General features: G+C 39.0%; 1 protein-coding gene across 1 annotated transcript in view; it reads left to right on the top strand.

The window, feature by feature from the left end:
• Positions 1–25,237, top strand: part of ntrk2a (neurotrophic tyrosine kinase, receptor, type 2a) — a 106,060-nt gene that overhangs the window by 49,687 nt on the left and 31,136 nt on the right. Inside the window, exon 14 of the mRNA XM_087849187.1 lies at positions 19,296–19,484. Coding sequence (XP_087705313.1) covers positions 19,296–19,484 — 189 coding nt within the window. The remainder of the gene's footprint in view (positions 1–19,295; positions 19,485–25,237) is intronic.

Here is a 25,237-nt window from a genome sequence, read left to right as displayed (position 1 = left end):
CTGAAAGTCTTTATTACAGCCTGTTAACATCAGGAGTGTCGGAGTACATGCGTAACCCGACTGTGCCGTGTAACCATCAAATTAGTTTTGCAGGTATTCGGCACACCTGTCAAAACATCCAGCACATCCGCCACAAAATACATTTCCTGTCCTCTCGCCGCCACTGCCAAGCCCTGTTAAGTAAATTGGTAGCTGTATAAATCAAAACATGTTGATTGGTGCAATTTTTTTTCTTCATGTTTTCAGTGTGTATTTAGAGTTTTTTACACTGAGAGATGTTATATGTCTCATCTCTGGCTCATTAGAGAACTTGCACCTTGTCAGCACTGACACATACAAGATCATAAATTAAAGTCTGGGTTAAATGAACCTTTCCTCTCTGCACAACAGACACACTTGTGCATGCACGTTCAGTAATATAATACACAATCAGGCGGTTGCACCGCTAAATCAAAGACCCAAGAACATCTATGTGCATAGAAAAACCTTTCCAGTTTGGGCTGCGTTGGACTTTAATGCAAATATTTAACAAATCTTAGTTTTCCCTGTACAAACGTGCTGGTTGCATACATCTCAGATAGACTATGGGGAAAGATGTACTCATAAATTAATCATCACGCACATGTCAAATGCATATGTGCATCACAGCGTAGTTCATCATGTGTGCACATGTCAGGCCAGCATGTGGGATGTCTCTCTGTAACACACACACATGGACACACACACCGTAGCGAGACAGAGGGGAAGACAGCGGCAGTGTTGGCTGAGATTGAGGTCAGGGCAGACGTTTGGGGAATATTTGATTAAGGGTTAAAACACAGACACTTTTTCTGGTGTGGAAGACAATTTTTGAAGTTTAATAGAGTACAACTCTGTTTATCCTAAACCCCAGACAGCTAAACTAGTCGGCAAATTTAATCTAAAGCAAAAAAAAAAAAAAAAATCATATGTTTTCAATTGGATCATGTTTTTAAATTGCATCATCTTAAGAGGGTGCACTTGAGTAGCCACTACATCCATTAATAAGGGGAAGAAAGGGAGGGGGGGGGGGGGGGGTGTGCACTTTCCCTGATGTAAAAAAAAAAAAGTCTGCATTTCAAGTGGGGTCCAATGACCAAACTGAAATTGCAAACAGTGTTTATGCTACTTCCACAATGGCAGCTGCTTTTAAAGGGGAAGTTAAACTAGTGTTACACGCCACAGACTCCTAAAGATTTCTGAATCCTTTACAGTGTGAGGCTGAATTAAATATGAGGATTAGAATTTGTCAGCCAAGGGGAATATTTGTTTGTTCACTCGTGTATTTACACACAAAACGGGATTAATTATTAGAAGAAAGCCCAACATTACCATTCCCTTTGGGCTGTAGTGAAATAGGAGCATAATCAAATTGTCAATGCCCTAATTAGGTGTCACAAATAAGTGAAATTTTAGAGGGATGAATGTTTTAAAAGGCATCACGCTGAATCAAAATAAATGGTAAATGCAGTCATTTCACAAAGCGCGGCGGTAATCAATAAAAATCGGTGTGACAGAAGGTGGGAGAGTGGGATGTGTATGTCTTTGTGAGAAAGAAAGGGAAAAGGAAGGAGAGGAAGTGCGACATCAAATAATCAAAAAATTGCAGCTTCATCAGCGATATGAATGTACCTTTTTTAGATGTGTATCTGTTGCTATAAATGTGAAACTTGCTCTTTAACCAGGTATATAACAGTGCAGTGCATATATATGTATATAACCGCCTGATAATTTACAGTAACAGCATTACAGTAACATAGTCATGTATTCATTGCTCTTTAGTACAGGTTTTATAAAAATTTGAGTTTTTAATCATTAGACACCCATATCAGTAGAGCAGCTACGTGAATAAAAGCAACTACCAAACGGGTCATGAGCAGCATTTGAATTTTACTACTAAAAATCAAGATTTTCCTGTTGATTAAAAGAAAACAAGGCAGGAAGACGACAGAGTGCGAGGGCCATATTGAGAGAAAAATATTAGCGTTGATTCTGAGAATAAAGTCGTCATTTCAAGTTAAAGCACTGCAATGGCTGCCACACCCACTACAAAATGCCTCGTTTTAAAGAGTTTCTGAAATCATACTTCAGACTCAGTTTTGGTGTGGAGATAAAAAAAAAAAAAACCCACAAAATGAAATTTTATTTCATTTTGCACAAAATTTCATTGTGCAAAATGAAGTAACTGGCAAAGGACAGATGCAAGAATATCAATCTTACACCCTCGTGCAGTAAAGAGGGGGTATGATGTATCACAAGACACTATAAGATAGCTGATCAAGTTGTTTCGGTAGCTCATCTACACAACGGATTTTGTAGGGGGTCACATGACCAAAGGAGTTATTTGACTTGAAACAACAACTTTAATCTCCACATTTGGACTTTATATAAATAATCTTTTGACTTTTATCTCAAAATACTATTTTATGAGTTTAATCTTTATATTTCATTATTGTGAAAAAGAACAATTATATATATTTTGTCTTAATGTGGCCCTAATATACCTTTGAATGTTATTCTGTGTTTGGATTTTGCTGCCATTTCAACAGAGCTCGGTCAGCTCTTTTCCCTGTTTCCAGGATTTGTGCTGAGCTGCTGCTTAATATTTTAATTTATGTGTAAAACACATAAAATAAAGTGATATCGCTCTTATAGTCTTATCTTGCTGTGGCATTTCCCCTTGTTTTAAGTTTTGCTTCGAGTTTGTCAGGAAACTTAACTTTGTTACAGAAATGTTGTCATAAATCCTTAAACTTAAATTGACTTGTTTGGATCACCTTAGGGTTGAATTTCTTTTATTTTTTGCACGTTGCACATATATTTTTTTCTTTTGTTTGAAATTTGTAAAAAGTGTGTGGTTCTTGGAAAGATATTTTAGCTAACAATGGGAAGAAAAAAAAACACGCTAACACTGGGAAATATGACAGTAGAATAGGCTTTTGAACTGGAAGTGAATGTTGTTTCAGATTTTATTGTTATTTTATTTGTCCTTTTTATTTCCTTGGTGGATTCTGTGATACATGAAACTGTTGTTTTGTAACTCAATTGCTCTCAAGCGTTTGTGGCAGACAGTCATACATTACGATACCTCATTTTTCATGCATTTCCATCTGCAATGTTATGCCCACTAGCAGCTGTATAGTTCAATTTAAAAAGAAGGAGAAAATAAATACATTAAAGGCAGGCAGTGCACAGTGATGACCTCCATACCTCTGAGCTATTAGGATGCCACTTCTTCATTGCTTTTATCAGCATCAAGGCGAATCTGAAAAGGGAAAAAAATGCTCCATGTGGAGTTGCAAAGACTTTTTAGCCATAAGCTTCTTCCATAAACTACACGTTTTGTAGTATTAGAGCTGTGTTTGAGAAAGTTTCTGTAAAGCTGTTTAAAAGTGTCATTTGAAAACAATATTTCCCCCAGAAGAAAGCTTGGGTTTTACTTTTCAATAAACAAACTCATTTATTGGTGTCCCACGTGTGTAATTGTTTCTATTTCATTTCAAAGTGAAACAGCTTTTAAGTGTGTGCTTGGACGTCCGGGAATGTTTTGTACGGACTTTTCCTTTATTTATCCGTAAAAGAAGCCAAGTCAGTAAAAGAAGCCAAGTCAAACGCAGTAAATAGAAGGGAAAATATCTGAGACCATTCTGTGAAATCAACGGCGCTTCCTCTTTCTGTTGGTCATGTTTTCCTCACTTCTCTCTTTGACTGTTGGCAGCAATAATGTTTCAAGTCTTTAAGGCTTTTCCCGTTCTTACTGTCGGACTGTACGGATTTTCAGCACTTTAAGAGTGTCACTATCAGTTAATTCATTACGATGGGTTATGCATGAACACTAAGCTTTGATGGGTTTAGGGCAGTGGTGAAGGAAGTATTCAGATCCTTTACTCAAGTACAAGTACCAATACCAAACTGAAGGAAAGTCCCACTGAAGGAAAAGACACTTTACAATATGTGTGAAAAATAAAATCATCTGAAAACCTTTGTGAATGCTTGCCTGCGGTATTGCATCTCATGCATGCTTCATTTCAAGAAGGGCACATTTATTAATGCAGCAGCTAAGATATTTAAAATCAACATGATTCATAGGCTATTAATCATGCCCTGGTCTTCTTTATCATCAAAGCTAAACGCCTGAGCAGGATCGGTGTTATAACCACTCACTGATCGCTTCATTAGTTACACCTTGCTAGTATTGAGTTAGACCCCCGTTTTTCCTTTATAACTTTAATTTTTTATGCCACAGATTCAATAAAATGTTTGAAACATTGCTCAGAGATTTTGGTCCATATAGTCATGATAACAGCACATATTTACAGCACGTTCACAAGTCTTCGGTTCTACCACATCCCAATGGTGCTCTATTAGATTGAGATCTGGTGACGGGGAGGCAATCTAAGTACAGCAAACGTAACGTACGGTTACATTGTAACCTTGGTTCTCTGAGTGCTAACCGTAATGGAGTAGAGAGATAGTCTCGATATGATGGAGAACGTCATAAGCGTTTTGTTGTCAGTCGAGTCTGATGGGTTTAATGAGAGAAATGCAATTATTTTTATATTAAAAGGGTTTTAAATGCAATACAACAATGTAAGTATATAGAAATGTAACAGGCAATGTGGCTTTTGTTTTAAAAAGCTGTGATATTCTCATTTAAATTTTGCTGTTATTAACTGTATTTGTGATTGTAACTGGCTTTTACTTTTGTGGATTGAACCCTTCTTACACCACTGTAAATGTTATTTTATTGAGCATTATTACTGAATGATTAAAATTTATATTTTAAAATGAATTATTTTACTGTTTTAGTGGGTCAAATAGAGTAATGTAGTTTAACGATACGTTACATTTGTCTAATATTCTTATAAGTGTTTGAATAAGCAGGTAAAATTCAGCATTTTGTACAGAAACTGTAATTGTCTTAATAGTCAGACACTTATTGAAATACTTGGGCTGTACTTGAGCAACATCCAACGCAGTGAGGTCAATAGATAAAGCCACTGAATCACAATGTGCTTAAAGATTGATTTATTATAATTAGTGAAGTTCCTGTTGTCATAGGCACGTTAGCATGACCAAAGGTAAACGCCACAATCGGTAGATTTATATTATAGGGTCCCAGAGTTGTGTCACATCCGCTGTGACCTCATGGGTAATGATAATAAGACCTCCCTTCACTCCAAGGACTTCATACCCAGCACTCCACATACGCAGTGATCTACAAGCCAGGTTTGAAGACTTTAAGGTGAATGGGTTGCATTGTAGGTGTAGATACACACACATACAGAGATTCCTTCATTTGTTATAAATTATTCATTTAAAATTTCATAAACACACATGTGAATAAAGCATTTGCTCTTGTAAAGGTTTAATATGTTCTGATATTTAAAAAAAAAAAAATTATGTTCATTTGGGTTCCTCACAATCATTTTTTGCTTATGTAACAGATGCTTGGTAATAGATTTTCTGCTCCTGAACCGAAAACACGACGCTTTATCACTTTTAATTTCTTTCGCTATCACTTCCCTCCTCGCTTCTTAATTTTCACATCTTTGACCAACGCAGACTGTTTTCAGTAGGAGGAACTGGCCTTCTAATGTGTCATATGGGAAGGTGAATGTGGGTTGAATATTATAAATAGAAAAGATCAGACTAAGGGGGCTAGAAGGGAGGGAAAAATGGAGAGGAAGAGAGGAGGATGTGGGAAACAAAGAAGAGGATGACGAAAGAAAGCGAGGTGGAAGACACATACATGGAGATGAGAAAGGAGATACACAACGTGACACAGATGCACAAAGAAGGAGAGAGAAGAGGAAATGTCTATATTTACCAGTGGTTATTACAGAGGAAGAGGGAATGTGATATGCCTCAGCATTAGGCCGAAGAGGAGGAGGATTTTGGCTCAGGCAGATTCATATGGATGTTTATCTGACTGCAGCATAGAGGGATTTTTAGCTAATGTATCCATCGCCCTGTTTCTCTTTAGTTTATTCGCTGTACTCCCTCTATCTCATAATATGCGCTATTTTTTTCTATCCCCATTTAAAAAAAAATACTGTAGTTTGTTTAACCTCAGTGGTTTGAGTGTCGTTGGTCCTTCTGTTGTTATCGTCATCATGGAAACCTTTAAAGTGCATGAGAACTTCATGATAATAATCATTAAAATAATATTATTGAGATGCACTGATATACTGTTGCATTTCAGGGCCACTGTAAATAATCAGTCTGTTTATTTGGCAAAGACCTACATGACTGACAATGATTTTAACCAAAATGAAAAAATCAATTAGATTAAAAAAAATGACAGAAATGTCTAAAATAAATATACAAAAGCAGCAGTAAATGTGGCAGAGTGACAGATTTTCTTTTCATACAGTCAAGTCCACAATTATTCATACCCCCTCCCTCTTTGTTATGTTTTGTGAAGCAAAGCTTCAACCTTAGCTAAAACTTTCTTCCGTAGTTCTCAAATATGTTACAAATGAATAAGTAATACCAGAATAATAAGTACTGGCACATTTTTTAGACCATTTAACTTTCTTTTTATTTTGGGAAATACACAGTTTCCCAGAAACTTCTGTTGTAATTTTTTTAATTTATATGTGGGACTATAGAGGCAGGACAAGCCACCTTCATATCAGTCAGACATTAATCATGATGAAGGTGAAGGAGCTCAGTGATGATTTCAGGCATTGTAACTGTCCCCAAGGAGGCCAAAGGCCACTAGGCCATCTCATCGCCTTATAGCCGTTGCCCTGAAAGTTCACAAGGTCACCATCGAGTCCATCTTAAAGAAGTTAAAGAACTCTCAAACTGTGATCAGTTTGAAAGGTCAAGGTCAGAAGCCCAAAGTGTCACAAGCCTTGATCCGGAAGGTTGTCCGAGAAGTCAGCAGTAATCCACTAACCACCTCTGAGGTCATCTTCAAGAACTCTGGGATACAGATTTCATGAACTACACCTTAACAAATTCTTAATATTGGTGGCCAGGAAGACTCTGGTGTTCAAGCCGATGCACCTGAAGTCATGTTTGGTATTTGCAAAGCAGCATTTGGAAATGTTAGAAGCGTTCTGGTTATCCGTTTTGTAGTCTGATGAAGGAAAATGTTGTACGGAGGAGAAAAAGAGAGGCTGTACCCACTGTGAAATGTGGTGGTGGGAGCATCATGCAGCGGGGGTGTTTTTCGCTTCATTTGGTACTGGCAGCTTGTTCAAATTCGATAGGATCATAAAATGTGAGGACAACATCAAAATCCTTGATGAAAATCTAAAACAATCCCAAACACAAAGTCAAATCTGACATGCCAGTAATCATGTGATGATTCTTGAATGATTATCTCAAAGTCTGGAGATTTGTGCAGGGGGTTGAAATCTGAGGTCTATGCTTGAATGCCTGATTATTAATACTTTTCAGTTCTTTGGCAGAGAAATTAGGTTAGGATGAAGGATTCGCTTCACAAGACAAGGAGGGGATATGAATAATTGTATTTAAGTGTAAAGACATCAGCTTAGATTAAATGAGCGATAATCAGATTTAGGCATAGCCATTAAAAAAGACAGTCCTCACTTATTATCAGTGCTTGGAGGTGTATTTTGATGAGACCAATCCCTCAAATGTCCCTTGTAAGTGAACAGTTGCTGAACCCTAAACTTGCACAAGAATAAGTGATATCTTTTCCAGATGATATCTCCCCTACTTTAAGAGGAAAACTCTACGTGAAACAACCTTGTTTTTACAGCGAACGTCGCTGCTCAGGAAAAAAAAGACAGCTGAGAAAAAACCCATTTTCTGCCGTCCTTTTTTTCCATCTTTCCACTAACCACTCTGTGAATCTGCAGCTCCTCTTTCCTTACCCATTAAACTTCCTCCCTTATGTCCTCTGTCTGTCTCTCTCCGCCTCATCGCTTCATCCCTCTTCCTCTTGGATCGATAGATTACTTCCTGTGTTCAGCAGGGTGACAGCACAGTTTAGAGACCATGGGGTTCATGTTACCAATCATCTGTGTGTGTATGTGTGTTGGTGTGTGTGTGTGTGTTGGTGTGTTTGCACGTATTGTGAAAGGTTTAAGGGGTCACAGAGGCCTTTGGTATCAACAGTCCTATCAGTCACTCTGAAGCCTGAATGACTGATGCACTGACTGCTTGTGTAAAACATTCGAGAGAGAGTGATGAGAGGGACAGAAAAAAAGGGGGGTTGCATGTGATATTTTGTGGACTTTTGTCTAGTTGATTAGATATTTTTGATCAACATGCAAATTGTAATAATGTAGTCAACAGTTTGTGCTATCAAACTGGAGAATATTTAAAAAAAAGCAGAGCTGCTTTTGCTTTTGGTGCATGATCAAAAGATTAAAAAGAGTAAATACGTCAAATGGCTCTACGTGACCCAACCCAAGCTGAACTTGCTGCTTTCCGTCAATCTGTTCTCGTTGCCAACTTTTACCTCGTATCTGAAACATCCATCATCACCTCTGACGTTTGTCTGAACCCTATCCTTCAGCCAGAGTTACACGCTGACCTCACTGACTGCTGCCAGTCATTTCAAATCATGAGATCCACTGTTATCCGCAAACAACTCTTCCCGCTGTTCCTCTCAAGGCATACAACAACCAGGCTGTTTTAACAGACAGACTGACAGGCCCTGATGTCCTTAAATCCTATAACAGTCTCTCTACATCTATCGCCCTGGGCAGCATGCAGCAGTAAATGGCTTCAGTTTGTCTGAGGTGTACCCAGAGAGCCCAGGAGAGATCAATACAGTCACTCACTGTCATCGTTTTAACTCAACTACAGTCTAGACTTGTCATAAGACTCCTTCTCCACTCAAGTTCCCAAATTCTCAGGCTCCCACGGCGAGGCTGGTGTCGCTGCAGCAATGTGAAGAACTAAAGAACGTGTGCTGTCCACACGGCTGCGTAACGTTACATCTGCCTCACAATCGCTGGTGTGAAGCATCTGCAGCACTATCATCACCATTTCTCTTGCAGTAACTGCAGTAACTGAATTTCTGCTGAACGCTTCAGGGCTGCATTTTGGCTGAATTACAGTTGATTTAATTTATGGCACCATTTTCCCGCTGCACTAAATCCTGCCTGCAAAGAAGGAATGAGTATCAGCTGCATTTCTCCTCCAGAAATGAGAAAACTGTAGCAATAAGATGGGAGTGGAAAAATCCAGCCCCCTGCCTTTTATATTCTATGCAGCACTTAAGTTTCTAATATCCCCCTCATACCTAAAGTGGAGAGATTTGTTGTTGTTTTTTACTTTCACCTGAAGTTCTTGTAGCTGAGGTGTGACGACAGAAGACATCTGCTCAGTTTCACCGAGCATCTGATTTCCAGCACTCAACATAAAGCTCTAATGAAGCAGGCTGTCAGGACTTGAGATCATTAATTTAACACTGTCCTTATTCATGAGCTGTATTCTGATTGGACGACAAAAATGCCTAACGTCCCTTGACAGAAACAGCTGTTTAATCAGATGCAGGGCCAACTGTAGCAAGTTTGAAAAGGAATTAGATGAACAACAACTCTGAATCACACTTGGTGGCTTTTTAAAATCTTATTGTTTTCAGCATCAAACAGCAATGCGCGCCAGTTTGGCATCTCTCACGGTTGGTAACAGTAACATTGCACTCATTGAGTTAATCACGTGTGAAAGGTGTGTTTAAGACTGTACACCAAGTCAGTCAAGGCTAATGCGGAGACGCACTTGGGCACAAATTCACCTTCAGTGGATCAATTTGAGGGAGTGTTGTGTGAGTGGAAGCTGTAAAAGTACACTCGTCCCTCTAAAGACTTGCGAATGTATGAAAAGAAGCACAAAACAAACCAACAAAAAAACAAAGATGCTGAAACCAAGAAAAGAAAGCGGTAACGTTCCTTGTAAATTTTAAAGGTCAGTTTAATGCTAAAGTTCAGAATCCACATAGAGAGAGTTTGTTGACTTTGTAATTGTTCCAAAATTGGTTGCAGTTGACCTAGAGGCCACTTTTGAGATATATTTATGATGAACGGAGCTACAAGTCTCCACTCACTCTGCCTTACAAGCAGTGGGATTTCTTGCCTTTCCGAACTATTTGGTTACAGCACAAACTGAAAACATTTTAAACAAAACAAAACAGGAATTTTGAGTGCAAAAACTGATCGTCCTACACAGACAGTCCTACAGTTCGGCCCATGAGCTGAAGCACAATCAGTGTTGCCACTAATGACTTAAAGAGTCCCACACAGCATCACCTACATAAGAAATAGCTAGTATCGGCTTTATGCTTAGAATAATAATAACCAATTCCCATCCATTCATTTTCCTAACTACTTATCCAATTCAGGGTGAAGGGAGTTGATCCCAGCTGTCACAGGGTGAGAACCAGAGCACGCCCTGAACACGTTGCCAGTCCATAACTGAGCTGTGACACAGACAGAAATTCAAACTGACATCACACTGCGAGGCGACAACTCTGATATAACCAAACAAAAAATATTCTGTTATGCCTAAAATCATTTCCAAAAGAAGGCAAAGGCAGATACTGAAATATGTCGTCTAGAATTGTTGGGAAGCTTAACATATATGACCGTTCACAGATTGAATTTGGAGTTCTTCAACATATACCCACAGTACAGCGCTAGCGCTAGTTTTGTTCGGCTGTTAGTTTTTCATGGGTGAGATAATGTAAGAAAACTGGCGACTTGATTGCTGCTTGTCTGATCGCGTGATTCTTTCTTTTTTTCCTTCTGTTGTTGTTGCTGCATACCCAGATCCAGGCGAGTCTTGCAGTTAGTTTAACAATTGTAACACTTCGAGTCACAGCCAATACGACTCCCTACAATGAGACTCGAGTTGCTATAAACCAAAACTTCTGTCAGTTATCTTGAACTTAACCACACTCATTTCACTGGCTTCTCAATAACCTAAACACTAACAAGACACAGACTTTACTGTGTTGCTGCGAAGACTGGAAAACAGTGACATACAGCGACCCGCAGCTTTAATGCACCCTGCCATCCACCTCTCAGTTGTGACCTCAGCTTTGAAAGCAAGGTATTGTAATTTATTGACTGTTAACCCAGGTTTTCCCCCAACACACTACAAGTAGATCGAGTCTCCATCGGTTTAAACACCAGTTCCATGTCCATTAACACTGTTGGGTCTTGACCTGACCCCACTTATACCTTCACCTCTGATGTCCATCTCTCCCTCTCTCTTCCTCCGCCTCACATCTCTACATCTTTTTATTCCCCTTTTTACCCAGTCACTCCCAGTGGACCCTCCCTCTCTCCTTGTCTCACACACAGGCTACTGCTGGCCCTCAGCTTAACGGTTTTTATAACGATCTGACCCTGGGACCTTTCTCTCTGTTAATGATCTACAGCCCCTCCCCAACACAAACACATACACACTGACAGACGGAAACCTGCGCCTGTGTGTGTGCGTCCTGTTATTGTCCTTTTTGTTATGCTGAGATAACGTCAGAGCAGTAAACACTAAAGGTAATTATACAATTCAAAAAGCCCTAAACTAACAGTTTCATTTCTTGAATATGAGAATTTTTCAGAAGGGACATAATTGAAAGCTCTTTATTTATTCATTTTTTGACAGCCTGTGGTTTGGACTCACTGCTGTGATGAAATGGCTGCTTTACATTTAATAATGCTGCTACAATTGCAGACTGGGTTTGAGAGGAAAAAGAAGAAAATAGTAGCACCTGCCTTCATTTAATTTTTTAAAATTTTCTTCTGTAATGAATAGCGACAATCTACTATATGTCTCGAGCTTCAAATGGAAATCAAAGATTTCATTTTGCAGCTGTGTCCTTGGAGTTTTTAATGAAAACAGATCTATTAATGTTACCTAGTTCACTCCGATGCTGCATCTCAAACATGCACTCACTCATATTGTACGCTTTGCTACTTGCTCTTCCTTTGAATGCATAAGTACATTAGCACTGAAGAGGTGCGGCTACGTGCAGTGCACTACATTTACCAGAACAATGTACTTAAAATTAGGGTCTAAAATCTCTATAACACACAAATGTTATATCTCTCCTGGGTGATAAAATTATCAATGCACTTATCGGAGAAATGTAATTAACTTGCAGTGAAGAAGAAGAATTTTGCAAGAGGAAATTGGCGGCCAGAAGGGAAAAAGCTAATCGGAGAGCTAATTAACTAAATGGACATAGCATTAAAAACGAATATTCATGATAATATGCAAAACAAGATGGACAGTATGCAGTAAATAAATAATTTCTGCTTTTGTGTCATTAGAGGGATTTTTTCTGCTCCACTGACACAGATACTCTGATACATTTTAGATTATTGTCTTGTAATTTCACAGGATCGCTGGATGTGGGCATTATATTGTGATGGTAAATTAAATACTTGGATTTCCACTTACATGTGCAATACTCTATGTTTCTCAACCTCAAAAACTGGTTCCCTCTGTGGACGCAATCTTTGAATTCAGGTGTTATTAAATACGTTTTGATTGTAATTCCATCCATACATCTATCCATCTTCTTCTAGGTTTGGTAACCACAGCAACTCAGCTACTTAAAATAAATTAAAAATAAATACAAAGTTGAGAAAATTCAAAATATCAAAATGATGTGATCCAAAACATCTCAAATTGCATCTGCTTTTGTTGCTTTTGTTAACAGAATTCCTGGCAATGGTCTTTTTCACTTACTTACAATATTCCCGTGGGGTTAACCCCTTAATGCTTAGTATAATGCATTGGATACATGCAGTTTGATTTCTTTGGTCTGAAACACCTAAATAATTTGCATGTATTTATAAGCAATAAATATGGAAAAAAATGCCAGATGTAGCAAAACTTATAATTTATATAAATGAAATTAATATTTAATTAATTTTCAAGAGATTAGAATTTTCTTGCAATTATTTCACGGTTCCTGGTTTAAGCTTTAAAGGACTAAATAATAAAATTCTTGCTTCGGTGGCATGTATTTTTAAAAGCAGATGGATCTGCATATTTGATTTAGCACAGATTACACCAGATTCCCTTACTATTGCAAGCCTCCCATTCATCCAGGCTTGGGGTCACCCGAGGTGCTATGCTACCCTGCCATAGTTTACTGCCAGAAGAAAACACTTTCCCAACCTCTTTGAGTCAGGATGGGCATCTGGTGTAAAAACGTGTGCCAAACCAAATATGCAGATCCATCCGCTGTGGTGATCACTTGGAAAATGAAATGAACAGCTGAAAGTTGTTAATGCAGTGTTTTTGAAGATAGATACATGTTACTGAAGCTATCATTTTTTGTAATTTTCAGGTTGCCAGAAATATTGTCCAAATGTGTAAATCAGTCACATATTGAGACATTTCAAAAAGGTGCTGAATTACAGTCTCTTAAAAAAAAACAAAACTATTAAGTTCCCTCATGTTTGTGCAGTTATGGAGTTTCAAAGTTCCTCTGGCATTAAGCTAACATATAGCTGGGAGCTTCATGGAATGGGTTTCTGTGGTCAAGCAGCTCCTGTAGTTATACAGAGTAGGTGGTCTGGTACTTTTGTCCATATAGCGAATCTTGTCATGGTAGCCTTTAAGGTAGGAGACCAACAACCCAGTCTTCAGTCATTAAGCAGAGTGCTAGTTTGCTAGTTAGACAATATTTGTTAGCTAACTAGCAAACTAGCTTGTTAGTTGCTGTAGAGCATGGGTAGACAACTCCAGGCCTCGAGTGCCGGTGTCCTGGAGGTTTTAGATGTGTCCATGATCCATCACAGCTGATTTAAAGGGCTAAATGACTCCTCAGCATTTCTTGAAGTTCTCCAGAGGCCTTGTAATGAACTAATCATTTGATTCAGGTGTGTTAACCCAGGGTGCGATCTAAAACCTGCAGGACACCGGCACTCGAGGCCTGGAGTTGCCTACCCCTGCTGTAGAGTATTTCCTGGAATAACTGTCAGAAATGGGAATGGTGAAATTTAAGTCCACTCTAAAGGAGTGGGGGAATAGCTTAAGATAGCATGTTTGTGTTAAGTCGTCTGTACAGAATACTGTATTTGTTTCCTTACTTGTTATATTGTTATGTCTTGTATTGTAACATCTGCTACCCTCTTGGCCAGGTCGCTCTTGGAAAAGGAATTTAATCTCAAAGTGACTTTTACCTGGATAAAGAAAAACTATAAGGTATCATTGTTAGAAGGGTAATGGTGTTGTCTGGATCTGTGCATTTAAACTCAGTGTGGTATTTAATATACTGTTCACTGTCTAGTTAGATAGGTAGCTTGACAATCAAGGTCAAATGCTGCATTGTGTTTCAGACTGAATGATAGTTAAGTGTACAGTACACAATTCCTTTTAAAAGTAGATTCAGAGTTACTGTTTTGAGAGTTTTGACTCTGTTTTCTGATAGTTTTATTGCCCTTTGAGTGTTCTGGTAAGTTTTCAGTAATGCAGAATTAAATTAAATTAAAATTAATCTTAATTGGTTAACATCATACCTGTTTTGCACAACTTAGATTAGAAACCCTTTAAAGAAATTTTCAAAATAAAAAATATTTACAAAAAAATTCAGTGTACCTTTCTGCTGATAACAATACAATGAAATTAAAAGCATAATTAGTTGACCTTTGAAGATATTTTGCATGGCAGCACTGATTTGTGCAAAAGAAAAACCATTTAATCCGAGCACACAGTGTTCAGTGATACACTCCAAATAATGCACAGCATCCATTTTCACCATTTTCACTGTCCCCCAATCACTCTTTGAGGTCTGCTTACTGAAAGTGACACATTAGCTAGCAAGTCTGGATCTTGACAAAAAAAGATGCTGTCAGACATCGCAGCCAAGACACACACATTTCCAGCACATATAAACTCTCCACACACGGAAAAACAAACTATTGTGCTCTTGCTCTCATTCTTTTTCTCTCTCAAGGCCTTTTCATTCTTCACGAGTCACCAACACACACATACGCTGGTTAAGACTCACACATACACACACACACACACACAAACTCTCTCAGCTTCTTCCTCTCAATCTAGCCCTGTCAACAGCACTAGAGCCTGATACGCGTCCAGGGACAGAGGAAATGAGCGATGTCAACCAGTATTATAATGCAGCAGAGCCGACCACATGAGAGGGGAAAACATCTACTGTGTTTTGTGCTCGTGGGAAATCAATCTCAACTCTTAATACAATGTTTTCAGGCTTGTGCTCATGTCTCAAAGAGGCCTAGAGAAGAATTACCTGTGTGTGTGTGTGTGTGTGTGTGTGTGTGTGTGTGTGTGTGTGTGTGTGTGTGTGTGTGTGTGTACCTGTGCATGTGCGCATGTAGCTGTAATCCTACCACGTCTATGATGAAACCCATGCTCTGACTTGTCTGTAGGGTTATTTTCCTTCTACTGACACAAGGTTGACGAGCTGATGAAAGACCGAGACTGCATGGAAGCGTCCAATTATCCTGCTTAAGACAGTCTTATGCATACACAGCCCGTATTGTTCTCACCTGTTATTCAGCGAAAAGGCATGCATAAGATGATATTGCACAGCTAGAAGCATGACTCTGATCTCTCACCAGCCTTTATTTCTGCATTTTCAGGACAATGCACTAAAAAGCACTAATCTACTATCCGCTTCATGTACCTGAGTGATTGGAATCATTTGCATCATTGCCTCTTAACCACCTTTGTTATATGCTAAGATGATAGCGTCTGCAATTAACTGAGCGTGGTTAATAAAAAAAAAGAAGAAGAAGACATTAAAGGAATGAAAAAGGGTGTGGGGGTTGTTTCCATGCAGCCATTTAAAATGTGATAAATGTCACCACCGGGGCAAATTTTGCAACTTTAAGTTTTTTCAGCTCATGATTGGCTCCACAGTATTTAAGATTTGCGAAAACTTTTGGCACTATCCCAGAAGAATCAACTACCCAAAACAAAAAGCAGAACGCTCTTGAAGCTGGAATGAACTGCAGTAAAGTGCTCTCAGTGGGATTGCTGCTGACATAACAGGAAGTCATTGTTTCAGTGATTTAAGCAGCACTTTTTTATAATTATACATTGTAAAGACTGAGAAAGACAACCTGGTCCTAAAACGTATGTGCACTCACTGGCCACTGTGTTAGGTAGACTGTAGTATTGAGTTGGACCCCTTTTTGCCTTTAGAGCTGCTTTAATTGTTCATGGCACAGATTCAGCAAGGTGCTGGAAACATTCCTCAGAGATTTTGGTCCATATTGACATGATAGCATCACACAGTTGCTGCAGATTTGTCAGCTGCACTTCCATAATGAGACTCTCCCATTACACCACATCCCTAAGGTGCTCTATTGGATTAAGATCTGGTGACTGTGGAGGCCATTTGAGTACAGGGAACTCGCTGTCATGTTCAAGAAACCAGTTTTAGATGATTTGAGCTTTGTGACACGGTGTGTTATCCTGCTGGAAGCAGCCTGTAGAAGATGGGTACACTGTGGTCGTGGACATGGTCGGTAACAAAGCTCAGGTAGACTTAAAAATATGCTAGGTTGGTAGATCGTTGTTGCAGCAGATATTTAGACTTGTCAGATCATTGGCTGACCGAAATTGCACTGTGTGCTCTTACAGATTTGCTTCAGGGACAGATTTACTGTGCCTTCAGAGATGCTCTTCTGCATAACTCTGTAACAGTCTGCAGTTATTTAAGTTACTGTTGCCTTGTTATCAGCTTGAAGCAGTCTGGCCATTCTTCTCTGACCTCTGGCATCAACGGGGCATTTTCACCCAGACATCTGATTACTGCATATTTTCTCTTTTTAAGACAATTCTCCATAAACACGAAACATGGTTGTGTGGAAACATCTCAGAAGATCTAAGTACTCAGCCTAGCCCATCTGGTACCAACAACCATGACCATGTCTACATGCCTGAATGGGTTAAATTGCTGCCATGTGATTGTCTGATTAGATCATTGCATTAACAAGAAGTGTATCAATAAAGTAGCTGTTGAGTGTATATGTAATTATATGATCTTGTATGTATTTTACTGGTTGCTATACATGTTTCTTCTATGCTGGCCATAAAGAAGAAATTGCTTAGAAAGCAGTTTTGGTACTGTATGAGATTTGTGTCAAAAAAACTGAACTACAAAGAGGCTATGGCACTCTGCCTTAGACACATCAGATGGTTTCTTACCAAATTACCGTTGTTTTAGCACAAAAATGTGGAGACTGTTTTCACCGCTGGCTGGGCTGCAGTAGAACAATAGCGGTACAAAGGGACAAATTTGGTAACTCTGCTAGAATCGCAGAGTCATCAGATAAACTTCAGAGCAAATATTAACACAGCATAAAGACTTGAGGTAATACTCCTCTTTAGTTGAATTACAACTAAATTGCTTGTTATACTTTGTCCTAAATTTGACTTTCACAATACATTTTTAGGTATTTCAGATGGAATTGAAAGCGTATGAGATTTAAATGTACTGTATGTTAAAGGTGTGAGCTGTACTTTAATAGCCAGTTTTCTGTGTTGATTGTAAAAACAATTATTATTGTGTAGGATTGAATTAGATTTCACAGTTGTGCTTAATAAAGTGGCCACTACACTAGTGCATAGTCTGTACCTGTAGGCTCTTGCAAATGCAGCTGCTATTTACTGCTACAGTCTATGTGAGAAGAAAAATAAAAAGAAGATATTGTTTGTTTTGGCACTCAGTATGGGTACAGAAAATTAGCAGCAATGTGATGAGGGTTTACTGTCACAGACAAACCTCCTGGACTATTTTCACGGGCCTAATTAGAAACTAATAACGCCTCCATTCTGCTGCCAAAACAAACCCTTTTGCTGTGAAAGGGATGGGCTCCGTGTCTGACTCACGCTACCCCACCTCTGCTTTGTTTTCGGTTAATTCATGTTAATGCTGCATCTTGTGCTTTTCAGAAATTTGAGTTGTGTGAAAGAGGAAGCTTATTCTCCTGAGACTTTCATTTTAACGAGATAATAGAGCCATCTCTGCGTCTGCATTTTTCACTTTTTGTGTCACTTTGTTTTTTTCCACCAAGCTCCTAGATTGCTGCTTTTTATTGCATACATGAATTCCCTCTGTTACCTTCCTGCTCTGGAGGAATACACTTCATATTAGCCTTCTTTTCTTGACTTCATCATTAAATGCTGCAGAAGCGTACCTAAAAAAGCTTTCAAACTGACAAAAAGAAAACAGCTACTGCTGATAAAGTACCTAATGGTAGTCTCCCATTTTGGCCCCCTTAATGGGGCACTTACCGGCTTAGTCACTCATTTTCTTCATGCAGAAATTTGCAAATTTGTTTTCATCCAGTCAAAATGACCCAAGTTACTACAGGAGCTGCTACTTCTGCCCCTCATATTTCCTAGTATCTTTGCTCTTGTCAATTAACCTCATAGAGCTCTGTTGCACATTAGGATTAAAACATCTGTTGCTGACAGAGGGGAGTCATGTGGTCTGCCATTTGTACCTCCACCCTCTTTCTACCTGGATAAATACTGTTGGGCGTGGCAAGTTACTCCTGACTTGCATCAGTGTCCCCCCCCCCCCGAGGAGCTCTGTTTCAGAAAAAAGGCTGCATGAAAGTCAAAATCAGTGGAGACTCGGACTGGAAATAACCCCAGCATTTAAGAATACAACTTACTGTGGTGGGGTGCTTGTTTTGGGCGTCAGTGAGACATGAAATATAATTTTAAAAATGCATTTTTTTCACATTAAAAAGAAATGTACAAAGTTTACATATGCAGTAAGGCGACCATCTAACACAGGTCAGCACTTGTTCTGATTCTGATTCACTTTGTTTCTGGAGCCTTGTGTTCATATCAGTGCAGCTACCGTTTAATTTGTGCTGAAGTCAGCTTGAACTACAGTTGTGAATAATGCTGTAATGACAGACAGAGCTACGCATGAAACAAAGGAGATGCAATGATGTGCCGTGTAAACACAAGCTTCTTTACTGTTGTTCTGAGCAGCCAGAACAGTCAGACACAAGGAAAAATACAGCTTTGCCTAAAGTAAGGGCTGAGACTTGATAATGTTTCAAATGGGGATAATAGTGCACACTTTGAGGCAATCTTTTCTTGAAGGCACTCATGTTGCTTGTCCACCAAGAAATAGCTGTATGAAAAACATAAAAAGAGAGCTTGCTAGAGTTCTAATGTTAGGAAGGTTTGGGGGTCTGTGGGATTTTATCTCCTCGCTGCCTGCCAGTAACAGCTTTAATTACTCCTCTTGCATCCTCATACTGATCACATAGCTGAAATGCTTTTCAAACACCGCTTATCCCCATTTCTCTCCTACTTAGGACCATCTTCGGTGATCAGCAATGACGATGACTCTGCTTCTCCTCTTCACCACGTCTCCAATGGCAGCAACACTCCTTCGTCCTCAGAGATGGGCCCTGACGCAGTAATCATCGGCATGACCAAGATCCCAGTGATCGAAAACCCTCAATACTTCAGAAGCACAAACAGCCTGCTCAAGACTGACACGTGTAAGTAAAAGAAAAATCTGACATATCTTTAACGTGGACCCGGATTAACTCTGATTTAGAATCAAACTTTTATCAGTTGATTACAAGCTGCCATATACATCCTTCCTCGCTGTCATGTCAGTGACCTTGGAGCTACTGCTGATAAAATCTGAGGGAAGAATGGGAAATAGAAAGTCTAATTATATGCATGTTTGTGTGTGGCTGTGCCCCAGCATACGTTAGGGACACATTCATAAATTCAAGACTTCTATGGATGACTCATATACATACCAGAGCTAAAGAAACCAAATGATGCTAGACCTTATTAGCCAGTGGTTTAAATTTTTTAAACCAAGTGAAAATGAGAAAGTGACAAACCCGAAGTAGAATCTAGAAGAAGAGCAGAGGGAGAGAGAAAGAGGGCCACAGACAAATAGACAGACAGAAAATGCACAAGGATATTGACCTGGTCCATCAACATGACATTATGATTATTGGCAAGTTATAAAAGCTTCTCCAGGATTTGGCCTTGTGTTGCAGTAAATTATGGACCCATGCATTTGTGTATGTGTGTGTGTGTGTTCACGTGTGCTCATTCTGTTGAGAGCAAGGTTTAGGTTGTATAGTAATGGGGGACTGGAGGTCGACCTCTTCAGTCCTGCATTATAACTAAAAGACTGACTGGGATTTACAGCCAAATGACGAAGAATGAAAGCGCTTAGGATCAATGAAAGTCAATAACACACTGTGGTGTATGTGCATGTGCCTGCATGTGCGTTTTTAATATATTACAGCCATTACAACTATTACACAGTGTGTGCCTTTGACTCACAGACAGGCTGCATAAATACTGAAAGTATCTGACCGATTATTTGGCACTCCGCCTTTTCAGACCGGTACAATAGCCTTTGATGGAGACAGTTTGGCAAAGTGGCACATGGTTGAATGCCAGGAACTGAACTCTTTATAAAAGAGAGGTCTTAACCAGTTTGCATCCTGTAATATTGAATGCAGGAGGAATCAGTAGCAGGTACACGTCTCTGCTTAAATGATCACACAGGCCTCTTTCGCGCAGCAATAAAGCAACAATTACTCTGCTGAGATGATGGATCCACGTGTAATTATGGGAAATGTTAGTGTGCTGCAAAGCTTCGGTTGTGCAACTGTCTTTTTAAGTGAGCACCTCATTAAAAATAATGATATTAGCAGAGTTAGCATTGTTGGAAAGCAGGTCACAAACATTACAAAGGAGCTTCAGTAAAGCACACAGATTTGAAAAGGTGGTAACTGTTGTGTTTATGTTTTGCTAATCACTCACATATACATAAATTTGGGTTTACAACTAAAATAGGTATAAGAGTATATGAGCATATTCTCCCACTACATTTACTATCATATCACACATTTCTTTCCACTAAACTTCTCTGGATTTAATTTGAAGATTCAAATTTCATTCATTTTTTTGGACCACTAAGACAGAAATTGCGCCAGTCAGATAACCATGCACAACCTTGTTTTATTAAAGACCAATTCTGAATGGTTGAGACCCAGGCTGGAGTTTCTTGAAGGTGGCAACGATCTGTTGAGTTGGCTTCACTGAAAAGTGGCAGACTGACACGTTGTGGCAGACTGAGGAGACTAAGGCAAACTGGCAATGAACCTGAGACACTGGGGGCATACAGTTAAACGTGGTTTCAAACAAGATCAAGAGAATACAAAACTAGACGTGTGTTGCTACCAGGTTGGAAAAACTCTGGCAGGGACTGGCGCATAGAGTCAGTCATATGGGCTGAAGGGCTTCATAGGAGAGTGGATCACAGGTGCAACTGAGGAAAGAAGTGCGAACAGGATGCTGAGCCATGCCAAGACAAAGAGAGAGAACAAACAGGGGAGACTACAAGATACACAAAGAATGAGAGAGAGGTACACTCTAGACCATGGCAGCAAAGATTGTTTGAAATTTCAGGAATAATTGAACACTAATTCAGGCAGGCCAGGAGCCAAAACTCAGTCTGCAAAACCCAGTAAATCAGCCAAATCAACTGATTGCTAGTACTGCAAGCGGTTTCCCTGAAAGTATACACATGGAAAGGCAGGGAATCCAAGAACAGAGTCATGCTGCCACATATTAAAGATTGATGATAAATATGAAGGTGGTGTGAGTTGACTGTTAGCTTGCATTAGCATAAAAAAATAGGAAACAACTAGACTGGATGCACCCCCCAAACTGTCACAGTATATAGAATACATAGAATTTATGGAATTTATGGTAAGCTTTAGAGCTTAGAGGAGAACAAATGTTGTAACAAAGACTAAGGGGAAGGATAGGACTATTTATACACTAAGGAATGATTTGGGTGCATTTAATCAATACAGGTGAGGACAGACAGGGAGGAAGAGAAAAGTAAAGCAGGAAATGGATAGTAACAAAAATACTAAAAAAAAAAAAAAAAAAAGTAGACACTAAAACATGGAAGAAATCTAAGTATGTAGAGAAAAAAAAATCTGACTTCTCTTTAACATGGACCCCAATCAACTCTGATGTAGAACTAAAGATTTATCAGTTGATTACAAGCGATAAAATAAATTTCTTTTTGCTCTCATGTGAATGACCTTGAAGCTGCTGCCGTAAGATCTGAGGGGAGAATGGGAAAATAGAAAGTGTAGGTTCGTGTGTGGCTGTGTCCCAGGATATGTTAGGCCACTCATAAATTCAAGACTTTCGTGGATGACTCATACACATACCAGAGCTAAAAGAACGAAATCATGCTAGAGCTCATGAGCCACTAGTGGCTGATTCAGTTTTTTTGATTGCAAAAGCTAAAGACAACACGCAATAGACTAAGTGAGGTAAAAGGTCAAATGCTGTGGTAAAGATTATGGGGATGACAGGGCTATTTATACACCAAGGGATGATTTGGGTGTATGTAATCAATACAGGTGGTAACAGTTAGACAAGCAGGAAGAAAACACAAATCAAGCCACAAGAGAAAAGTGAAGCAGGAAATAAACAACAAGATTAAAACAAGCTTAGCTTATTCAGGGGCAACTATGGGAACTCGTTTCTGCCACTGGACAAAAAAACCCCAAAAACCAAAAGTCCTTCCATATGTCAAAATTTAGGGTTAGGTCTCTAAATTTTGAGAAAATAACTTGAAATATCAAGTTATTAAGTTGACATTTTTATATAATTAAAAATGCTGACTATAGAGAGCAACCATGTATAATGACACTGACAAATCAGAGAAGAAAGAGAAGGTAGAGAATCTAACAAAAGACATTAAGAAAAACTTACAAATAAACGCAGGAACGGTAGTTAAGGCTCAGAATCACAGAAACATAATCATCACTAGAATGACAAATCAAAACAAGAATCAGAATACAAAAAATATACTAATAATAAACTCTGATGCTAAAAACCATGAATATAAAGCAACAAATGACGACCAAGCAGGGACCCCAGAACTCATATTAGCTAAGAATATAAAACCTCAAAACAACACAAAACCCCAGGACCAAGGCAGAAACATGTGCCCACCAGCACCTGCAAAACTCAATAATGTACATTTATACAAAAACTGAAATGTTAATGACTGTAAATGAGAGGAAGAGGACTGGCTGCTAGTTATTTTACCATTTTTTGCCTTTGTGCAGCTAAGCTAAGCTGACTGAGCTCTTGCTGGATCCAACTATATGTGTAGGGTCACATGTAGGGTCATGTAGGGTCACAATAGTAAAATCATAAACACCAAAAGTGTCTAAGCTTTTCATTGTAGTGTTTAAGCTCAAATAGAGATTTTAGAGGACTTGTTATTAATATCTGCAGTAGCAGTGTTGAAAAAGTGATTTTTCTTTCATCATCTTTCTTACATCAACCTCTTGGCTTTGTGTTCAGTACCTCTCAATTCTTCCACTGCTTCTATACGAGTTGGTCTTTTGGGCTTTGTATTTTTTTGTATCTAGGGAATGGGGATTAACTTCACTCTGGAAAATGTTATTCACAAGTCAACACGTGCTGACTGTATTTGAAGACACCGGTTTACAAAAAAACATACATGCATGCACGCACACAAACACAGGCTGACGCACAAAATTTAGGTCACAATTAGCTACGCTTGCTGATAGGAGGGCACAGAGTCAGGAAAAATCAGTGCCATGACATTACTGAAGAACGTTTGACGTTTCTGGTTGTCCTCTTCTCAAAGCATCTGTCAAACACGACTGTGTCTTTGACTTATCCTGTTGCTCAGTTCAAAGTACCGAACTCAGTTTTTCCAAGCTGTTCAAGCTGTTTTATGTCTGCATTCAACGCAATGGAAAGAATTTGGGAAGATGAGACGAAGAGGAACGGAATATGAAACAGATGGCAAACGGAGAATAATTATGTCCCGAGACATTAATTTATTTGGGAGTTCATAAGATGCTGATGAAGGATAGGTGTGAGAGGGGACTCTGAATGATGTGGTGGAAAATGAAGGCAGGAGGGCAAAAAAGGTGGAAGATGAGGGGGTCGACGGGAAATATTATTCTTCTTGATGTTAATATTGTAAGCCCTGTCATAAACAGTTAATGGAAAAAGACTAATGGAGCAACAGAACGGGGGAAGAACCTGTGCCTGGATGTTAATACTTAGAGGATGCTGATTAAAAACTGATAGGTTTAGCAGCCGAGAGGAACAGCAACAGGGACAGATAAATGGCGAAACAGAGGAACGCTAAATAAGGAAAGTGAGAGTAAGATAATGAGAATAGATGGAAGAATGCAAATGAGGGAAAATGAGTGAATATGATAAGCATGGAAAACGGGTACTAATTAGGAAAAACATCAGAGAGTAAGTGTGTTAAGTCTGGTAAATGAGGAATTATATTTTAGTAGATCTTAATTAAGGATACTGATTGAGGAGAAGGGGTGTGATATGTCGCACGGCATGTGGAGACATAGTGTAACAATGAAAGTGAGGTAGAAGACAGATTGTAAACTTGGCAAAAGGAAAGCAGCTGCAAAGCACAATTACTTCATGACTGAAATACGGCCATTAGAAATAAAAGGACTTATTCTTTTACGCTCTTGATAGACAATAAATGCTAATGCTTGAATACATGCAAAATAGATGCGACGACACTGGAAAGACACAAAAAAGAAAATTGCAGGAAAAGGTTGTGCGAATAACCACATCTTCCTGCCAAAGACTAAAGAAAAGAAAGGAGGAAAAAAAAGCGGTACAGGAAGCACTGGCCTGCAAACATCAATTTATTTGCTATTTGAGGATGTTAATTAAGGAGAAGTGGTGCAAGGCATTTTCATGGATGAATGCTTATTAGACAACTGCAGTAGGAAAATAGTGCGGTGAGGTAATTAGCTGGTTAAATGGTGGGTAGCTTTCTTGTGGGGATGTGAGTTTATTGTGCGCCTTTGTTGCAAAGGGAATTGTGGTGATCAGCGACATGTTGGTTTTTTTTTATTTGAGATGAAGACTCAATTTTAGGAGAAATAGATGATAAAATAATTAGTAAATGATGAAATAATTTACAAATATTCTTGACTTTTATTCATGCTGATACCTCAGGATTATGTATTCAGGTTTAGAAGGTAGAAGTTATTCACATGCTGCTGATTTGCAAAAACGATCCGCAGCGTCACTTTTTCATCATGTAAACACATATTCAGATGCTTACAGGACTTATTTGATCAAACCATCCTAAACTATAAGCTGATGGGGTTTAGGCCCTTGCCATCTGAGTAAAATATTAAAAGGTGAACTGTGTCTGCAGCAC

This window comes from Neolamprologus brichardi, chromosome 12 (genome assembly GCF_056152115.1).
Source record: "Neolamprologus brichardi isolate AB-2024 chromosome 12, ASM5615211v1, whole genome shotgun sequence".
In the NCBI taxonomy this organism is placed as follows: domain Eukaryota; kingdom Metazoa; phylum Chordata; class Actinopteri; order Cichliformes; family Cichlidae; genus Neolamprologus; species Neolamprologus brichardi.
Note: the sequence above shows the minus strand (reverse complement) of the source record. Positions and strands in the feature narration are given on the sequence as shown.